General features: G+C 34.2%; 1 protein-coding gene across 1 annotated transcript in view; it reads right to left on the bottom strand.

Annotated features, from left to right (window-relative positions):
- Nucleotides 1–813: 813 nt before the first annotated feature.
- The window catches only part of IL1RAPL1 (interleukin 1 receptor accessory protein like 1), a 4,037,132-nt gene continuing 4,015,901 nt past the window's right edge, over nt 814–22,044 (bottom strand). Inside the window, exon 11 of the mRNA XM_044072379.1 lies at nt 814–2,057. Within this exon, the coding sequence (XP_043928314.1) occupies nt 1,339–2,057 (719 nt within the window). The 3' untranslated portion in view covers nt 814–1,338. The remainder of the gene's footprint in view (nt 2,058–22,044) is intronic.

Genomic DNA, 22,044 nt, shown 5'->3' with positions numbered 1-22,044 from the left:
CATTGTGTTATATATTACTAAATAAAACTATATGCTTGATAAAATATTTGGCAGATCTGAATGCATTTATATGCTGTTCATTTGTTTTCAATACATGAGGTATTAAAGTGCCTTTACATGGTGTACTTAGTTTAAAAGATATGTGGAACATTTATTCATATGTGCACTGATCTACAACACCTTCTTTGTTTTATGGAATCCATAGCAACCAGGGAAACTGTGATTGTAGTAGGTGCATTAAAAATGTAGACCAAAAGACATTTCAATTTTAGCCCATCAAAATAAGTTGATCCTTGCTGCTGTGGGACCCAGAATTAATGACCAGAAAAATTAAATACAAGTGATAACTGTATATGAACATCATTCACAGAACTGGCAAAGTAATATACAGGTCGGTTGCACTGTGCCTGCCTGCTTTATTAAAGTCCAAAACTAGAAAAAAAACAAAACAAAAAAAAAGATTTTTGGTCACGAGTGACTTCAGCCTTGGCTAATGACTAACTTCACACTAGAGATGTGAAGGAAGTCTGGGTTTTCACAAGGTATAACAATTTTATATGAGCAAACATGCTACCACCATGAACTCTGTGTGTGTGTCTGTGTGTGTGTGTGTGTGTGTGTGTGTGTGTGTGTGTGTGTGTGTGTGTGTGTTGCATGATATATTAGGGCATTATGCTGAAACTTTCTGCAGTTAACACATAACATAATCTACCAGTATTTATCAAAGCTATAAAGTGATAAGGGAGATTTCAACATGAGGGTAATTTTTGAAGTAATTGAGCATGCTATTATTTTTAAAACAGAGACAGGAGGTTAGGGAAGATGAAGGTTTAATGAGTTCCACTTAAGCCTTCCAGATCATTTAATAATAACCCATTTCAGAATTGTTGGTGGTGTTTCAAGTTTCACCCTATGCAGGCCAACAGAATGGATGTTGCTGCTTGCAATACAAGAACTTTAGCTTTGTCCAAGCATGTCAAAGATATGTTTAAAAAAAACCTGACACTTCTAAATCTGCTAGTAAAGCAAAAACATCTCCTGCTTTTACAACACTTGAACCAGCTCATCAGTTTTCTCATAAAAAACTGTAAATATACAAATTCAAATGACATATAAAACAAAGCCAGTAATGTAATGGCAAGAGACATACAGTAGGTAAAACAGGAAGACACTGGTGCTACAAAGAAATTACCAAAATATGTACAAGACCCTGTTTTTCCACATATTTTAGAGATTGTAATGCATTGTTTAACAGCAGCAGTCGAGGATATAGTTCCAGGCACCGGACTGCACTCTTAGCTCAATCACTAATGGTTTAACATGTCCTTTCATTTGTTGTCACCAAATGACACTTGATATACTGGTCTCACGTGGTAAGAGTGGCAATATTGCACTGTTTGTATGAATTTCATCTGGATTTTGATCTCTGTTTGTTTTAGTTAGGGGCCTTTGCCCATTAATAAGTGTCATAGGGATGTTGCAGTATGTATGTTGATTACCTAATGAGGTAAGTGGTAAGGTACCAGTTGGAGGTACATCATACTCATAGCTTCGATAATAGTGTTTCTGACGCATTTGTGAATGGTATGTATTGTGAAAGGTTGAACGGAGATCCGGATGAGCTGTGGCCAGGGCAGTGGATGCAGCAGCTGCCATTGAAATTGCTGATACAGTCTGAAGTTCACCAAATGGTCCCTGCTCACTGGCATCCAGGACTTGCTCATTCATAATAGGCTCTATCCTCTTGAATGGCATTTCATACTGCAAACGTTTCCAGAATTTGGAGTTTAACTTGTTGCATTTTGGTCCATGCCATTTTATAACTGTTAGGAGCTTGATGGTGTGTTTCAGTGCCTCAACCTCCTGATAGTTCATAATTCCTCGAAGTTCACTGCATTCAATTAGTATAACTTTGATTTCTCCAGACACTAACATATTCCTAAGCCGGGTTTCAAGTTCAAAAATGCTCCAGCCCCTTCTTACAACATACGTTGGAGTCATCACAATTATTAATCGTTTGCTTTGATCAACACATCTGGCTACATCTTCAATGTATGCTGAAAAAAAGAAAAGAAAAAAAAGTCAGTCAGCTAAAAACAACAAAATACAAATTGTTTAATGATATAAACTATTGTTTCTCATTCTCTCCTACTTTGTTGAACAATGACCTCTCCCACCACTAAACACATGTAAATGAATAGCAAACCTCTACTTATTTAATGTTGTTGCCTGCTAGATGAGTTCTCAACTTGCGCTGTGCAAAGATGAACTACATGTTGTAGTTTCCAATGTTCCATCATATTTGAGTATCATATCTGTACTTTAATGTATTAGCTTCTCCATAAACAACATGGATTGTTGACTAGCTTTCTTTATTCCTTTCTGTCTTTCGGCTTTTCCCGGTTAGGGGTCGCCACAGCAGAACTCTGGTCCGCTAATGATTGGCAGTAGAGTTTTACGTGCTGGCTTGCCGGGCCTAACACACAACCTTCAACGAAGGAATGCCCATTCATGCATGTCGACACACACAAGACGCTCTAACTGAGAATTGAACGTGCAACGTCTAACTGTGAGACGACAACGCTACCGCAGCACCACCACTTATGTCAGTAAAATTATATTATATTTTATCTTCATGACAGAATGCAGTAACACTGTAATGTGCTAGGGAGAAAGAAATATAAAGCACTGATCTGTATAGCAAGCCAATAAAGCTTGTTTCCTGTTGACCTCTAATGACCATTAGTTGGCCTTTAGACTGCATTAGCATTCATACATTTTCCTTTAGTAATTGAATAGCATATATATAAGTGGTCAATGCACAACTGTTCAGGACATACTGACCTTCACCAAACCATAGTAAAAAAGAACTAATATAGCTGAATTCTATACCTACACTGAAAGTAAATATGAAATGTTATTTTTAATAAGATTTCCTACTTCTCCAAAATATTTTCTGCTGTAAGACAACTATAAACTCTGACAGAAACCAATTTAACATTGGCAGCTTTTAGATTCTTTAAAATTATTTGATTTTTTGATTGGAAAAACTAGAAATACATTTATTACAATCTTCAAAATTCAGAAAAAAATACCTCAGCACTGCAGCATACATGGATTAAGCCCTGGCTGACTACAACCTACAGTTTTATTTTATTATTATTCGCTATTTGTTTACTGGATCAGTCTTCCTAGGCTGATAGCCTCTTTTCATGTGAGGCACAGGATGGTATTGAAACTGACTAGGAGAAATCAGAGCACAGCAAGGCAGAGGACACCTTCCCTGCTCTGTTTGATAAGTGCCTTGGGATCTTTTACATCCACCTGAGCTACTATGAACTCATGCAGATGAGACTTCAGTTTAGCATCTCATCTGAAGGATGGATGATGCACATTTAATAAGTACATCAGGAACTAGAAAAGTTGAGCAAGGGTGGGTGGGTGTGAGCAGCTCTCACCAGCTCGTGTATCTTAGAGTGACAGGGAAATAGTGAACCTGGTTAGCCAGTTCGCTCCTGCATAACAACAATGGCTGCAAGACTGGGAGATGTGGTACTGGAATTCCAATCTGGTCATTGTATCCCTTGCGGACATGTATATGGAAGTACACACCTGCCAGGGGAGGACATGGACTGCTCTCATGGTGAAGCTGACGTTTGTGTGTGTGTGTGTACACATACACATACACACGCATATAGTTAGATATTTGTGTGCACATAAAAACGGATGGAGCACATAAGAAAGATAAAGTGCATCAATCTTCAGTTAAGATACAGTACATTCCTCCCCGAACAATTTATCGAGTAACCAGATAAAGTGAGTAATGAAGAATGTGTATTCATCTGTCTTTTCTAAAGCAGAACTCATTTGACCTGCATTATCTATTGCAAGCACCGAAGGCAAAAGTCTGGGTCCAAATTCCAGAACACAATACTAAAGAAGAACATTCATCAACTTGCCCCACCCCATCTCCCACCCCACCGCGATTAGTGTTCTGGCAATTGTACTGCAATACTGGTAAACTCTTTAAACAGCTGACATCTGGCCATGTTGCAGGACCATCATCTTCATCTCATGCAGATGGGATTTACAATGGCAGAAAAATGACAAGACTTGCATCTAAATGCACATCAGTCCAGAGAGACAAGCATAATTATCCCTCTGAAGCATTTTATTTTGAAACTTTTATTTTTGAATATTTTAGTCAACAACCTAGAGTACCCCACCAAAGTACAGTCTGGACAAAATGGGTAGCCAATTTCCAAATGTCTCTGTACCCAGCTTGATAGATATGGGGCATTATAAGACAATGTAATAATTGCCTCATTTTCACAGACGACCATTTAATCATTTAAGAAACAAACATAGTATGCAAAATATACACATACATAATTTCCTTGAAGGCAAAGATTTCATATTCAAACAAAGTTGTCAAGAACACACACTACATAACGCACACAGTGTCCAACACACACGCACACACACACACACACACACACACACACACACACACACACACACACACACACACACACACACACACACACACGTGAACCAACTTATGCTGAGACATTAAAAAGAAATCTTCCCAAACCTCAAAGACTTCTTAAACCTATAAATGGCAATGCCTATCCTCAGCAATCTTTAAAGCTCTCACCAAAAGTAAAACCTAATACCACACATATACCTCCACCCAGTGGAGCCCCAAGAACAAAGTCCGTAAGGCAAGCAAACCCATTACCCAGCACTATTCACATAGGAGACTCCATTGCATGATACACAGATGCCCCACTCACCAGTCTGAACTGGGAGAAGAGAAGATAATGGTTAGTTGCTAATCTGGAGCCAGGATCCACCAAGTTATACACACAATAAAGTCACTATGCCACAGGTATCAGTATGATTCAATCACAGTCCATGTGGGTATCTGTGACCTGAGATGTACTTCCCAGGACTATATGAAGACAAACACTTTTGATCTCTCTGAACATGTGTCTCAAGCAGGGATATGTCTTGCATTGAGCAGCATTCTACCTTCAGTATGGATGATGCCGTAATACAAATAAAAGATGACTGACTTCAATAATTGGCTTAGTTTCCAGGTGGAATTCAATATTTGTCAGCATGAGGGAACATTATTAACAAACCACATTGCTTTGCAAAGGATGGCCTGCATCTGTCTCCCCTAGCCTTCCAAACATTAGCTAAAACATTATCCACCCTTTAGAGCCTTTTTTATGTAAACTTGAAATTGGAAAAAAAAAAAAAAAACTACCAAGATAGCAAATAAAACCCAAAGAAACCTAAACATTTTACTGCTCAAAAAGAAACTCCACACCCTATAAGCTCTTCTTTCTCTGGAGAATAAAGACTTCTGTGCAATTACCGAGACATGGTACATACTCCAGCAGTGTAAGGCTTCAGCTCCTTCCATACATTTAGACTATCAGCTGCACAGACAGGGACAAATGGTGGAGGATTCTTAATCTATATTAGAAACAAGTATGACTTTAGGTTGGTTAAACAGGACTGTTCCCTGGATTTTATCCACATGCAAACCACAACAGACAAAGTCCCATACCACATACTAGCAAGCTACAGGTGACCCACTATGTCCATAGAATCCAATAGCTCATACCTAGGCCTACTGGAAACACTTACCATTAAACCAATTACCCCATTCATGAGAGACTTTTAACTACCCCTCTATAGACTAGGAAGCACATACTGCCACAGACAGGCACAATGATTCTTGGATTTTATTAAAAATAAATACCTTTGATCAGACAGTGCACACACCTGCCAAATGTTTAGACAACACTGGACATTGTACTGACCAATATAGGAGTGTGATGCACCACCATATACTCTCCCCCTCCGCCTCCTTGTCACTTCACCCCAGGTGAGGTTGGACCACAAAGCTGTCTCCTTTGAAATAAAAATCAACTCAGCAAACCCTATAACAGTTAGGAACTATTCCAAAATAAACTGCATCCTGTTAAGCAATACTTTGTCAAAATTCAATGCCCCTCCCAACCCCGAGTTCACAGCAGCCTATGCAGAGTATTTCACTCAGACCCTGTACACCCATGCAAATGGCTGTATAATATTTCACATCCTATGCAGAATATTTCACTCAGACCCTGTAGAACCATTTAAATAGCTGTATGATGTTTCACAACCTATGCAGAATATTTCACAAAGACACTGTACAACCATGTAAATGGCTATATAATATTTCACAACCTACGCAGAATATTTCACAGAGACCCTGTACAACCATGTACATGGCTGTATAATATTTCACAACCTATGCAGAGAATTTAACTCAGACCCAGTACAACCATGTAAATGGCTGTATAATATTTCACAACCTATGCAGAATATTTCACACAGACTCTGTACAACCATGTACATGGCTGTATAATATTTCACAACCTATGCAGAGTATTTCACACAGACCCTGTACATCCATGTAAATGGCTGTATAATATTTCAAAACCTATGCAGAATATTTCACACAGACCCTGTACATCCATGTAAATGGCTGTATAACATTTCACATCCTATGCATAATATTTCACTCAGACCCTGTATAACCATTTAAATAGCTGTATGATGTTTCACAACCTATGCAGAATATTTCACAAAGACACTGTACAACCATGTAAATGGCTATATAATATTTCACAACCTACGCAAAATATTTCACAGAGACCCTGTACAACCATGTACATGGCTGTATAATATTTCACAACCTATGCAGAGAATTTAACTCAGACCCAGTACAACCATGTAAATGGCTGTATAATATTTCACAACCTATGCAGAATATTTCACACAGACTCTGTACAACCATGTACATGGCTGTATAATATTTCACAACCTGTGCAGAGTATTTCACACAGACCCTGTACAACCAAGTAAATGGCTATATAATATTTCATGACCTATGCAGAGTATTTCACACAGACTCTGTACACCTATGTAAATAGCTGTATAATAATTCACAACCTATGCAGAGAATTTAACTCCGATCCTGTACAACCGTATAAATGGCTGTATAATATTTCACAAACTATGCAGACTATTTCACACAGACCCTATACAACCATATAAATGGCTGTATAATATTTCACAACCTATGCAGAATATTTCAAACACATCATACACCTATGTAAATGGCTGTATAATATTTCACAACCTATGCAGAATATTTCAAACACACTGTACATCTATGTAAATGGCTGTATAATATTTCACAACCTATACAGAATATTTCAAACACACCCATACACCCATGTAAATGGCTGTATAATATTTCACAACCTATGCAGAATATTTCGCACAGACCCTGTATAGTCATGTAAATGGCTGTATAATATTTCACAACCTGTGCAGAGTATTTCACACAGACCCTGTACACCCATGTAAATGACTGCATAATATTTCAAAACCTATGCAGAATATTTCACACAGACCCTGTACATCCATATAAATGGTTGTATAATATTTTACAACCTATGCAGAATATTTCACAAAGACCCTGTAAAACCATGTAAATGACTGTATAATATTTCACAACCCATGTAGAGTATTTCACACAGACCCTGTGCAACCATGTACATGACTGTATAATATTTCACATTATATGCAGAGTATATCACACAGACCCTATACAACCATATAAATGGCTGTGTAATATTTTACAACCTATGCAGAATATTTCACAAAGACCCTGTAAAACCATGTAAATGACTGTATAATATTTCACAACCCATGTAGAGTATTTCACACAGACCGTCTACAACCATGTACATGACTGTATACTACTTCACATTCTATGCAGGGTATTTCACTCAGACCCTGTACAACCATGTAACTAGCTATATAATAGTTTACAATCTATGCAAAGTATTTCACATAGACCCTGTACATCCATGTATTTCACAACCTATGCAGAATATTTCACACAGACCCTGTATACCCATGTAAATGACTGTATAATATTTCACAACCTATGCAGAATATTTCACTCAGACCCTGTACAACTATGTAAATTTCTGTAAAATATTTCACAACCTATGCAGAATATTTCACACAGACCCTGTATACCCATGTAAATGGCTGTATAATATTTCACAACCTATGCAGAATATTTCACTCAGACCCTGTACAACTATGTAAATTTCTGTATAATATTTCACAACCTATGCTGAATATTTCACTCAGACCCTGTACAACTATGTACATGGCTGTATAATATTTCACAACCTATGCAGGGAATTTAACTCAGAACCAATAGAGCCATGTAAATGACTGTATAATGGTTGCTGTATCTACTAGAAGTAAGCCCAAAACAAATTTTAAAAATAAACCACACTGGTTGAATCCTAACCTTAAAATGGTATATAATAAAAGAAAAAAAGTCATGACTACAATCAGGAAGAGCAACTTCCACAATGATAAGAGCTCTCTAATTAAAGTAAACAGGAATCTTAGAGGACTAATTAACTCCAGCAAGGCCAATTATGAGATCAAGATAGTTTCAGAGGCTAAAAACAACTACAAGGCCTTCTTCTATGTCTGTAACCTCTTAGGCAGCACACAATGGTGTGATGAACTGGTTGCCAGTGGTACCACCATCAGTGACCAGAGCAACATAGCAAATTTCGTGGTTGACAAATTTAATTCAAACTTCACCCTATTCCCTCTGACTCCCTTCATGAAATACCTACAAGAATACCCCCCCCCCCAACTATTAACAGGAGGCAAGTTGTTGTGGCACTCACTAATGCCAAAAACTCAGCCTAAGTGGGCTCTGACAAAATCCTGGAATGCCTCTGTGATACTTTGAAACATGACCAGTCATGATTTCTTGAGTCACTTTTTAACTATAGCCTAGTAACAGGCTTTGTACCATGGAACATTTATCCCACTTCACAAGGGTGGACCATCAAGTGACCTCAGAAACTACAGATCCATTATTCTTAGTAATCTAATATGTAAAGCTATGGAGCAAATTATAATGAAAATGATCGACAAAGATATAGGCAACCTTCAGACAACAGACCTAACCAGTTTGGCTATGTCAAGGAAAGGACATGCTTAGTAAACCTGGTGCACTTCTTTGAGAAGCTCACCAAGGAAGCAGATGAGGAGAAAATGGTGCATGTCACCTACCTGGACCTGGCTAAGGCATTTGATACATTACCTCACTCGAGTATAGTTGACAATCTCATTGCCAGTTGGCTAACAGATAAGACCCAGGAAGTATGGATTGGTGACACCACCTCCATTAAGAGACAGGTCACCAGTGGGGATGCTCTGTGCTGGAACTGTTCCCATAAGGCATCTACATATTCATGATAAAGGCTAATGCAAAGGGCCTTTGGCTGACCAAGTTCATGGATGATTGCAAATTGGGAACTATCACAGATTCCCCACCAAGACACAAACATCTTACATGAGGATCTAACACACACAAATGACTGGGGACAAAGTCACAGAGTAAAACTCAATGCCAAGAAATACATTATAGTGAGTTTTGAGAAAACTGCCATCCAGGCTAATTATTATATTGATAAGACACCCCTAAGAGTTGAACCAGTAGTCAGTGATATGGGAACATATGTAGACATTAATCTGGCCTTTGACCAACATTTGGCCAAGGTAGAAACAAAATCAGTCTATGTTGCCCAACTTATAAGTAAGGGCACAGCATCCAGGTTCAAGGAAGTCACAGTGTCAATTTATTTAGCCACTATCAGACCAATCATAATAGCCCCTTCAGCATATACCTTACCAGACATATGCAACAGTCTAAATGCCCACAAAGGTTTCTTACCAGGAGGATCCAGGGTATAAATACATTATTCTACATGGACTGCCTTAAAACCTTATGTGTTTACTCAGTCTGCTACAGGTTAATGAGAGACAACCGATGCATTCAAGGCATCCTTGGATCTAGCTTTGATGGACCTTTTGCACATCCACCAAATGTAAAGCATCAGAACCACTAGATCCAAGGATTTAAATTTTGTTTGTTACATAAATAAGACATGGCAAAACAGACATGTGTCTCACAGAATATCCATGCACTGGAAGAGGCTCTCCATCCATGTGAAGCCGAGTCCATTCCTAACTGTATTTAAGTATAACTTTAATCAATGGATGGACACTAGTAAAGTCAGAGAGTCTGCCCATAAAGCTGTTTCTTGGCAATGGAACTAACGTTGCCTTGATATGCATATGCAGAACAGAACAAAAATCACTCTAATTCCTGCTCGCTCTAATACCAGACCTTGCTGTAGAAAATGCTAAGTACAAAATGATAATACTAGAACAAAGTTTAGGAAGTAAATTCAAATCTGAATACATTTTCCCTTTATTATGAATAAGACAGAGCTATATGCCTACCTTTGAGGGGTGTGTATGGAAATGACAGGCAATAAAGGTCATAAAGAGATGTTATATATCACATAAGTGGAGGGAGAAGGCTGAGAATATCAAAGAGAGGTGAGCCAAGATATTTCCATAACTTCTTATAGAAGGTGTTACTAGAAACGAGATAGGGAAATTAAAGAGAATGGAGAGGTCAAATGGTTGGTGAGGAAGCCAAAAGGATATTGAATCAGGCACTAAGTCACAAGGGCATTGCCTGTTTTTTTGCAGCATGTCAATGTAGCAAGTATTGTCATTCTCATAGAATGATATCATTGTTCTGCGAAATTGCCAGAATGGCAATAAAGAGACAAAGCTCCTCAGACTAGAATAATTAGAAAAGAAGTCAGTCCTGTGTTACCAGTGATACAGTTATTTGATGAAAGTGCACAGCAAGAACAAAAACACACAGCAATGCAATGTGTGGCAACTTCTTCAAGCAACTAAAAGGACAAATCTTTGTGATTGCTACTTAACTTAAGATACAGAATTTAATTAACATTTTAACATTGTTTAGACACTATTTTTGTTGCATTATAGCTCTGATAATATGCACAGGTTGACAAATCATAGTGATGCAGATGGCTGAAGAAAGCTTAGAAAGGTTGTTGGGAAGGATTGCTTAGGCTGAATAAAGAGCAATGCTTTTTGGCTGTAGAAGAATTTGTATACAGAATTAAGTATAATTTCCTTGTTGAATAAGGGTGCTTTTAATGAGATACATTTTAGGTAAGGAAGAGCTTGAGCCTAGGGTACCAGTGTAGCAGTTGTGCAGGACTTCATACTGAAATCAGATGCCGATACAGTACCAGTAAGCTCAAGCAATGTGAAGCTGATAACCAGGAATCCACTGATAACCAATTCACTGTGTTTATCCAGTTTTATTGTAACCAGGCAAATACACGATAGCAGATAATCCAAAATGTCAGAGGTTAAGCGCTTTCATCTGTCTAAGTCAGATTTCATCAGAACCTCCACAAAAGTCTTAATCATCTAATTATATACCAAAAAGTGGCGCCAAAAACTGATTCAATTAATCAATCAATATAACATCAAAGTTTCAGCAGCTTAATTCTGCATTATACATAAAATACAATACAAAGTTAATAACAAACAAGTTGACAAACAAACCTATACAAACTAATCTACTCTATATACTAAAAATATTAAAAATGTTAAAAATATTATTGATAAACTGCAGAATGTATATATACTGATATATCAAGGAAAATAATTCATAGATTTAATAAATATATTAATTTAATAAATATACATTTATAAAATTATTAAAATGTATATATAAATAATTTATAAAAAAGTTATAAAAAGATGTATAAAGATAAAAAGCGATAGCCTAGCCTACTATTACCTCAACATCTTATAAATATCTAAACATTAAAACATTAAAACTATAATATGCAAGTTGTGTACAGGGTAATACCTATTGGTGTGTATAGAGATTGTATATATTAAGATGATTCCAAAATAAGAAAGGGTTTTAAACTAATGTATTCATTCAAGCCAGGATATGTTGTGGCATCCAGTACCATTTGCCACTTACTCTCCAAGGTACCAAGTCGTGCCTTCCAATTTCCACTTCCTACACTACTGTTCACTTGGTCTATAATTGCAAACTTGAACGTGTGATCTTTGCCTTTAGACTTAACATGTTTACTGAGCGCATTTTTCTCATCCTCTTTATTTATTTTATATACATGTTCGTATATCCGTGTTTTTAATTTTCTTTCTGTTTTCCCTATATAATATGCTGTACATGATGCACAGGAGGCTAAATATACCACACCTTGACTATTACAATTTCCTGGTTTGAATTTACATGTGCTTTTCATTATATTATCCAATTTGATACTTCTATCCTCATACATGTGTCTGCACTGTCTACAAGTTCCACATCTTGTAGTCACCTTTCTTGTTAGTTGAGGCTTTTTATTCATATAATCACTTCTTTCTACTAATTTCTTTAAATTTTGCCCAGTTTTAAATACAGTGCTTGGTGTACTACCAACAATTTTTCCTACTTCCTCCGCATGTGTGAAAATAGTCCAGTGCCTACGTAAAATCTCCTTCACAATATTAGTATAAGTGTTATACAAAATAACACATACTCTTCTATTGAAAGGTTGGTTCATCTTCAAACACATACCTTCTTTCCCGAGTAGAGGTATGTATTTTTTTCCCCACTGTGTTTTCACATAATTTACTACATCCTCAAGCATAGTAGTGGGGTACCCTCTTTCACTGAACAATTTAAAGATGTAATCTAGCTCTTTAGTCATGATCTCACTAGTAGATGACATTCGAGCTGCTCTCACACATTGACCTTTTACTACATTTTTAAACGTGTAAGGAGGATGGCAACTCCCATACTGTATGTAATCATTTGAAAAAGTTGGTTTTCTGTATAATTTTGACACAAAACCTTCACCATTATTACTAATATACGTATCCAAGTATACTATGCCACTTTTTTCAATTGTATGGGTAAAACTCAAGAATTCCGTAGTATGATTAATGTATTTAATAAAATCCGGAATGACATCAATTTCACCTTTCCATATAATAAATATATCATCCAGGAATCGTGTGTATAACAACATATTCTTGTAATATTCACTGGGAAATAAAAACTGATCCTCCCAGCCCAACATAATCAAGTTAGCGAATATGGGTGCACATGATGCACCCATGGCCACACCTTTGGTTTGTCTGAAGATTTCTCCCTGAAATTCAATGTAATTGTGATCCAAAATAAGGCCCATCATATCCAATAAAAGGTTAATTTTGTCATCTGTTAATCCAGAATACTTCCTCAAGCTATTGTGGAAGTATTCCAACCCTATTTCTTTAGGTATGCTAGAAAAAAGATCCTTTACATCTATTGTGATAAAAATAATATCCTTATTCCATACCTCAGGAGTCAATTTACTTAAAAAATGCCAAGAATCCTTGATCAGATGGGGTACATTTTTGTATACCTGTTTGGTCCAGTTATCTATAGTTACACCCAGATTGAAAGTTTTGATCTAGATCCAGATGTAATAGGTCTAAATGGGGGCTTTTCTATACTTTTATGAATTTTTGGGATACCTACAATATGAGCCATCATTGGATACTCATTCCTTACAAAATTGTACAATTCCTCTGTAATTCTATTGTTAAGTAGGTATTCTTCTATGGCTAAGTCTATTCGTTTGTATCCAATATTAATCTGGTTTAAAGAAACTTGCTCATAATTGCCTGAATTGAATAAAAGCTCATAAATATTGCTCTGGTATTCACTATTGTCATATAAAATAACACCCCCACCTTTATCTGGTTTCATGATCCTGATTTCTTTGTTAGAAATGACATCATTTAACATTCTTCTTTCTTCCTTCGTTAAATTATCTCCAGATTTATCAAATAAATCACCTAACTTTCCTATCTTTTTATATGTAGCATATACTTCCTTACATACCATTTGTTCAAATAAGGTAACTTGTGGGTTTTGAGGTGGAATGTAAGTACTTTTCTTCACTAATCTTTTTCCACCGTCATTATACTCTTTCTGGTCATTGTTGAACAGTATAGCCAAATTTAATCTACAACAGTATAATTTTATTTCTTTAATGGTATCAAATAAATTGAACCTAACTGTCGGAATATATTTCATACTTTTACTAAAAAGTGTAAAAAATTCCTGTGTAATTTCCAAATTAGTGTAGTTGTAAACCTTAAATCCATTAAAATTATGGATGCTGGGTCTATCATTATTAAGTGTCACAACTTCTATATTGGGAACATGTGTCTCAATTATCCCCTTGTTAGAAATTTCAGTCCTACTATCAATAACACTGTTTGTGCCCTTGTTCAATACCTTCTTGGAAATTTCTTTGGAGCCGGATAAAAATCTGCCTCCTTGAAAATTTGCTTCATCATCTACTCTATGATGTCTATCTCTCCCCATACTGGGTTCCAAATGGGGCGTATTTATGACTTCCCTATTATGTTGTGGCCAAATATACACCCTTCCTGATCTATACTGCTCGATGTCTCTTTCAAATTTATGTATCTTCCTATTATATACACTTTTAACCCTGTAACTAGCTGTCTGAAACTGTTTAAAATACAGATCTTGCCATTGCTCGAATTCAATATCTGATATAATTTCATCATTTAAAACATCCAACTCATTTACCAGCAAGGCTATCTTTTCATCATTATACTTCATCAACACCTTAATATACATATTGCCAAATGTATCAAATAGTGTATTAAATTCTTGTCTGACACTCTGATGATACTCTATACCCAAGGGTAGTTTAAAAAAACGAAGCCCTTTGGGTACAATGTGTGCATTCAAACATTTTCCTAGATATACATTATCAAGCTTAGTACTTTTCAACTGTATCAATTTTTTACCTAAACTGTATATCTTTGTTTTTAAACTGTTAGACTGTATACGTGAAGTATACCTATCATTTTTCTGTTTAAAATCACAATCAAAATAAAAATCAACATCATCAGTTAAAAAATCTTTCATAACAATACCCACATTTCCCCCCGTTTCTTTTCCTTGATTCACAGTATCAATTCCACGTGTTTTGTTCTGTTTGTATATGTATTTAGGACTAGAAATAAATTCTTTAAAAACAGTACCTTTTTTGTAATTATTGTCACCTTTACTGGTAACATTAGAATATGTCCTGGTATTGGCGTTTTTATTTCCCAGTGAATATTACAAGAATATGTTGTTATACACACAATTCCTGGATGATATATTTATTATATGGAAAGGTGAAATTGATGTCATTCCGGATTTTATTAAATACATTAATCATACTACGGAATTCTTGAGTTTTACCCACACAATTGAAAAAAGTGGTATAGTATACTTGGATACGTATATTAGTAATAATGGTGAAGGTTTTGTGTAAAAATTATACAGAAAACCAACTTTTTCAAATGATTACATACAGTATGGGAGTTGCCATCCTCCTTACACGTTTAAAAATGTAGTAAAAGGTCAATGTGTGAGAGCAGCTCGAATGTCATCTACTAGTGAGATCATGACTAAAGAGTTAGATTACATCTTTAAATTGTTCAGTGAAAGAGGGTACCCCACTGCTATGCTTGAGGATGTAGTAAATTATGTGAAAACACAGTGGGGAAAAAAATACATACCTCTACTCAGGAAAGAAGGTATGTGTTTGAAGACGAACCAACCTTTCAATAGAAGAGTATGTGTTATTTTGTATAACACTCATATTAATATTGTGAAGGAGATTTTACGTAGGCACTGGACTATTTTCACACATGCGGAGGAAGTAGGAAAAATTGTTGGTTGTACACCAAGTATTGTATTTAAAACTGGGCAAAATTTAAAGAAATTAGTAGAAAGAAGTGATTATATGAATAAAAAGCCTCAACTAACAAGAAAGGTGACTACAAGATGTGGAACTTGTAGACAGTGCAGACACATTTATGAGGATAGAAGTATCAAATTGGATAATATAATGAAAAGCACATGTAAATTCAAACCAGAAAATTGTAATAGTCAAGGTGTGGTTTATTTAGCCTCCTGTACATCATGTACAGCATATTATATAGGGAAAACAGAAAGAAAATTAAAAACACGGATATACGAATATGTATATAAAATAAATAAAGAGGATGAGAAAAATGCGCTCAGTAAACATGTTAAGTCTAAAGGCAAAGATCACACGTTCAAGTTTGCAATTATAGACCAAGTGAACAGTAGTGTAGGAAGTGGAAATTGGAAGGCACGACTTGGTACCTTGGAGAGTAAGTGGCAAATGGTACTGGATGCCACAACATATCCTGGCTTGAATGAATACATTAGTTTAAAACCCTTTCTTATTTTGGAATCATCTTAATATATACAATCTCTATACACACCAATAGGTATTACCCTGTACACAACTTGCATATTATAGTTTTAATGTTTTAATGTTTAGATATTTATAAGATGTTGAGGTAATGGTAGGCTAGGCTATCGCTTTTTATCTTTATACATCTTTTTATAACTTTTTTATAAATTATTTATATATACATTTTAATAATTTTATAAATGTATATTTATTAAATTAATATATTTATTAAATCTATGAATTATTTTCCTTGATATATCAGTATATATACATTCTGCAGTTTATCAATAATATTTTTAACATTTTTAATATTTTTAGTATATAGTGTAGATTAGTTTGTATAGGTTTGTTTGTCAACTTGTTTGTTATTAACTTTGTATTGTATTTTATGTATAATGCAGAATTAAGCTGCTGAAACTTTGATGTTAAATTGATTGATTAATTGAATCAGTTTTTGGCGCCACTTTTTGGTATATAATTAGATGATTAAGACTTTTGTGGTGGTTCTGATGAAATCTGACTTAGACAGATGAAAGCACTTAACCTCTGACATTTTGGATTATCTGCTATCGTGTATTTGCCTGGTTACAGTAAAATTGGATAAACACAGTGAATTGGTTATCAGTGGATTCCTGGTTATCAGTTTCACATTGCTCGAGCTTACTGGTACTGTATCGGCATCTGATTTTGGTGTAAATTTTTTCTTTTCTTTTTAGGACTTCATACTGAACAAACTTGCACTGATTGGTTAAACAGGGTACATTTCCAAAAGACTTGTTTTCCATGTGGGACACCACTTATAGGCTGGCAGAGCTCTTTTGGCATCTGGCTTAGTGTAAGCCAGTTTACAGATAGACCTTACACCGAACTAAGTCAGTTAGTCATAGAACAGGTCTTTTGGAATCAGGGCAGTCTTATACTGTGAGCAACAGTTTTGGAATGTGGCTCACAGTAAAAAAATGGCTTTCTGTTAGTAACTAAAAACATGTTTTCTCAGGTCAAACATATACCATGTAATATGGCTTTTTTCAATAAAAGGAGTGGGAATGTCACTGGCAAATAAACTATGATAGTTGCAACCATAACATTTAGAATATGTACATCTGGAAAGGCTATTGAAGTCCCACTGAATGTGATACAATTGCTTATGAATTAAGTTAACAAATGTTGCATAATTTGGTACATGCATAATTCATTAACTTTTTCTTTCTGGATAAATTTTCTAATTCATTCTTTCATTCTTGACAACAAATATCTGATACTTTTAATAGTGATGTGTCACAGTGGTATAACCCTCACCAACCTTTTGACCTCTCTCAAATATTGCAGGTTTATAGATTAACAGTTATTGTGCCATTGAAGTCTGAGTCAAGCAGACAGTTGTAACGACTTATTGAAGTTAATGGGAATCAGCTGGAGGTAGGGCAATTCAAACCTATTAATGTAGAAACAGTGAGATTTCTGTTTTGCTATGTTGAGAGATCCAACATAGTCCTAGAGAGTAACAAAGCTTGTTGAAAGCTGTCTCATGAAACAGAAGTCAGATGGTATTCTTGAAGCCAGAAAAAGGAAAAAGGCTGTTATCTTGCATGGAGATAGTTTTGTGGGGTTGCTTGAAATACTTTCTTGTTTGATATAGAGACTGAAGTTCTATAAGTGTTATTTTGTTCTGTGCCACTGCAAGGTATCACTTAATTGAAATGTTGCCTTTATGTTATTTCTGTTATTCCCAACATTTTTGCAAAAACTATTTTTTTTTATTTTATTTGCAAATAAGCATGTTAAGCCTTTCAAACCATTAGACTATGTTCCTTTTGACTGCAGCTTACTACACTGATTACTTGTAGCAGGCAGAACTACATTTTCCATTTAAACTGTAGATTTCCAATTTATTTCCATCCCTAAGTTTCATTCCCAGCAGAATAAGTAAAACAAACTTCGTCTTATGATTGATGTCCTCCTGTTTGCTTAACAGTAGGAAGTTTTGCTATGTAATATGAAGCTTGATAGTAAAAACTGATTGTTGTGTTGGAAAAAAAAACATGGATAACTATTACACCACATTTCTCATGGGAAAATAGTGTTTATGGCAGAAAAATGACACTGATAATCGTCTGTAAAAGATAAATGTGTGCAACTGTTAGTATGTAGCTTTTTTGTATGATTGTAATAGTTTTGTATACTGAAGTATAAATGCTAAATTCTTTTTCTTTTTTTTTACTCAAATTTTTTATTTGATTTTCCAATAACAATTTAGAAAACAGAATAATTTACAATTTAATTGACAAATAATCATATAATATGTACAAAATTTACAGAGGCCTCAAACAGAAAAGATGGGAATAGCAAATCATATAAACAAATAAAAAAAGAGTATACAATATTCAATAGTCCTTGCTTCTAGATTGATTAATTAGATGGAGTCATATTTGGATTCATTGTCTTAATAAGGGAGAAAACATTGTTCCAAGGATTATTAGTCCATTTTCTAGGAGAAATTCTTAGATCATTTACTTTTATTCAGTTGATGCTACTTTGTCCAGTAGAGTCATGAAGTCTTCACCAGTTGAAATGGAGCTACTGCCAAAATTGTCCAAAGAAGATATTTATTTTTGTTATTCATTGTAATAGAATCATTTATAATCAAAAAAATTAAAGATTCTGATAATATAAATGAATTATTAAAGATAGCTTGAAGGACATTTCCAATGTCTTCCCAAAATGTTTTAATGAAAGAACATTTATAAAAGATATGAAACCAGTCAGCCTTACATTTTAGAGAGCATCTCCAACACATTACCTCCTTAGAAAGATTCAATTTAGCAATTCTATTTGGAGTATAGAATGCTTTATGCAAAAATTTCCAGGAAAAAAATTCTCCATACTTGTAAATTAGAAGTTAATTTAATGGATAGTAGGAGATTAGTTTTATTTTCAGAAGTTAAGGATAATGTATAATCCCTGGTAATAAAGTCCCAAAATTTCTGATTAGGAATAATTTTGTAGTTAATTATGACTTTATAGAGTTTTGAGATAAAATGTACCCACCTAAGTTCTCCACGTAGCATTTCATGTATAAGAAATATAAATTTAGGTGCAGATGTAAAAGGAGAGTTCTCTATTGTTCTGCGTAGATCTTGAGTAAATGGAAGTATATTGTTAAAAGCTATCCAATTTGATTCTGATAAATTAAAAGTTTCAATTACATTTTTTGCATCAAGAGTAACTAAGTTCATTAAACAGTGATACCAGCATGTAAATTTTTCACTTCCAAGTTACTAAGAATATTTGCACTGATATTATTGAAAATGTTTTTTTGTAATTTTAAAAGGGTATAGTAGTTTTATCCATAGTTTAATATCAATATTGTTGCAAAAAAACATCTAAAAGTATTGTAAGTATAATTTATATAATTTAGATTTGCGAGTTTAATAACATTATATTGTAGACTGACACAAACTGCATGCCAAAATTTATTGCTCAGATCATTTAATTGTAAATTTTTTATTAATTTATTTTCATTTAGGGTAATGGTTGCATTTAGGGATTTTCATGCTGAAGAAAATTTTGGATCAATCCAATGTAATATAGTTCTGAGATTAGAAGCTTTATTGTAGGATTCTAAGTTAGGAAAATGTATTCCTGCCAGTTCCCATGACCCAATATGGTTTGATAAAGCTATTCTATTTTTCTTTGGGTACCATAAGAATTTCAAAAGAATTCTATTTATTTCTCTTAAAATATTTTTACTTGGTAATATAGGAATAGATAAAGCAATGTCAATTTTTTTTGGTAACAAAATCATTTTAATTAGCTGTAAAATGTAAATGTAATTTGTTCCATTCCTCTGTAAGAGTTTTTACTATGTTCACTATGTTGCTATAATTTGTATTTAAAGTTAATTCTCTATTATCACACAATACAATCCTTAACTATTTTAAAGAAGATACCTGTTTCCCAGCTATTCCACTCTTAGTAGATTTAGTGTTATCATTATTTTTTTTTTTATTTAACAATATGTGATTGGATTTAGAACTACTGATTTTAAGCCCTGAGATATCATAGAATTTTTTTAACTAGTAATTCTAATTCTTGTAAAAATTCTTCTGAGTTCATTAAAGTAAGTAAGATATCGTCTGCAAATAGCATTATTTTAGATTCAAATTGATTATATATATTAAAGCCTTTAATTTTGGGGTTAGAATGAATTTCCAAGGAAAAAGGTTCTATTGCTAATGCAAATAAGACTGGATACATTGGACAACCTTGTTTGGTACCCCTAGTAATTTCAATAGATTCAGATGTAAATGGTCCTAATTTTACATAGGCTAAATTATCATTATAAATATTTTTTTATAAATTAATAAATTCGGTAAGGAATTTGTATGATTCAAGAATTTTAAAAATAAAATTCCAGTTCAGGGAGTCAAAAGTCTTCTCAATGTCAAGGGTGATTATAAAAGCTTCTTGATTATCCCTATTTAATATGTCTATGATGGTCAGAATTCTTTGAATGTTATCTTGGGTATACCTATTATAAATAAATCCTGTCTGGTCTTCATTGATGAGGAGTGTTAGTGATTTCTTGAATCTATTAACTAAAATGGACATTAAAATTTTATAATCATTATTAATCAAAGAGATTGGTCTATATGAACTACATATGTGAGAATCTTTATTTTCGTTTAGTATAGGAGTAATTAATGAATATCTCCATGAAGGTGGAATTGTGCCTTGTAAGTACGATACATTTAAAGCCTCATGTAAAACTGATATAGCTGAGGATGGTAAACGTTTACACATTTCATTAGTAATACTGTCTATGCCTGGTGATTTGTTATTTTTGCTTTCTTTAATCTTCTCATTAATTTCCCTTTGGGAAATTCACTTTTGAATTACATTAAGTTCTCTGGTAAGTTTTTTTAATTTAGAAAAGTCTAGATCGTGATCTGAAATACTCTGTTGAAGATCTTTGTTTTTGTATTGTTCTGAGAAGTGATATTTGAAGTCATCTAGAATATCACTTATGTCAGAAACTTTTTTATTATTCCTACCTTCATGAGCTACACTTATAATATTATGTTCAATGGAATGTCTTTTTACTCTGAATGCTAGATTGCGCATATACTTTGGAGAAACAGAATAAGAGTTTAATTTTAATTTTTCTAGGGCTAGATTAGTTTTGTGAATTAAAATGTCATTATATTTATATTTAAAGATTCAATTTATTTTTTCTTATTTGATAAAACTTTTATATTATCATTGTTTATTAATAGAATTTGTTTTTGTATGTTAGATAGTTTGGACTCCCACTCTTTTGTTTTATTATTAAACCATGTAATAATTTTGCCATATAAATAGGCTTTTAAGAAATCCCATAGGATTACTACATTTACCTAAGTAGTTAGGTTAGATTCTAGAAAAATAATTATTTCTGAGTCTAGTCAAAGTTTAAACTGCTTTAATTTAGTAATATAAGCTGGAATTATTTTAGTGAAGGACAGTTTCTTAAAATCCATTTGAAGATTAAAAATGAGTGCATTGTGATCAGATATAGGACACAGGGTTATTGCAAAGTATGATATTTTTGTTTTTAGCTCTTGAGATATAAAAATTTTATCAATTCTAGTCTGGGTCTTATACCTAAAGTCACAGTGAGAAAATTCTAGCAAATTATCATTTCTGAGATAAAATAAATAATATAACTGTA

This window comes from Protopterus annectens, chromosome 5.part0 (assembly GCF_019279795.1).
Source record: "Protopterus annectens isolate FY-2018-M chromosome 5.part0, PAN1.0, whole genome shotgun sequence".
Taxonomy (NCBI): Eukaryota; Metazoa; Chordata; order Ceratodontiformes; family Protopteridae; genus Protopterus; species Protopterus annectens.
This window is presented reverse-complemented; position numbering and strand designations above follow the sequence as displayed.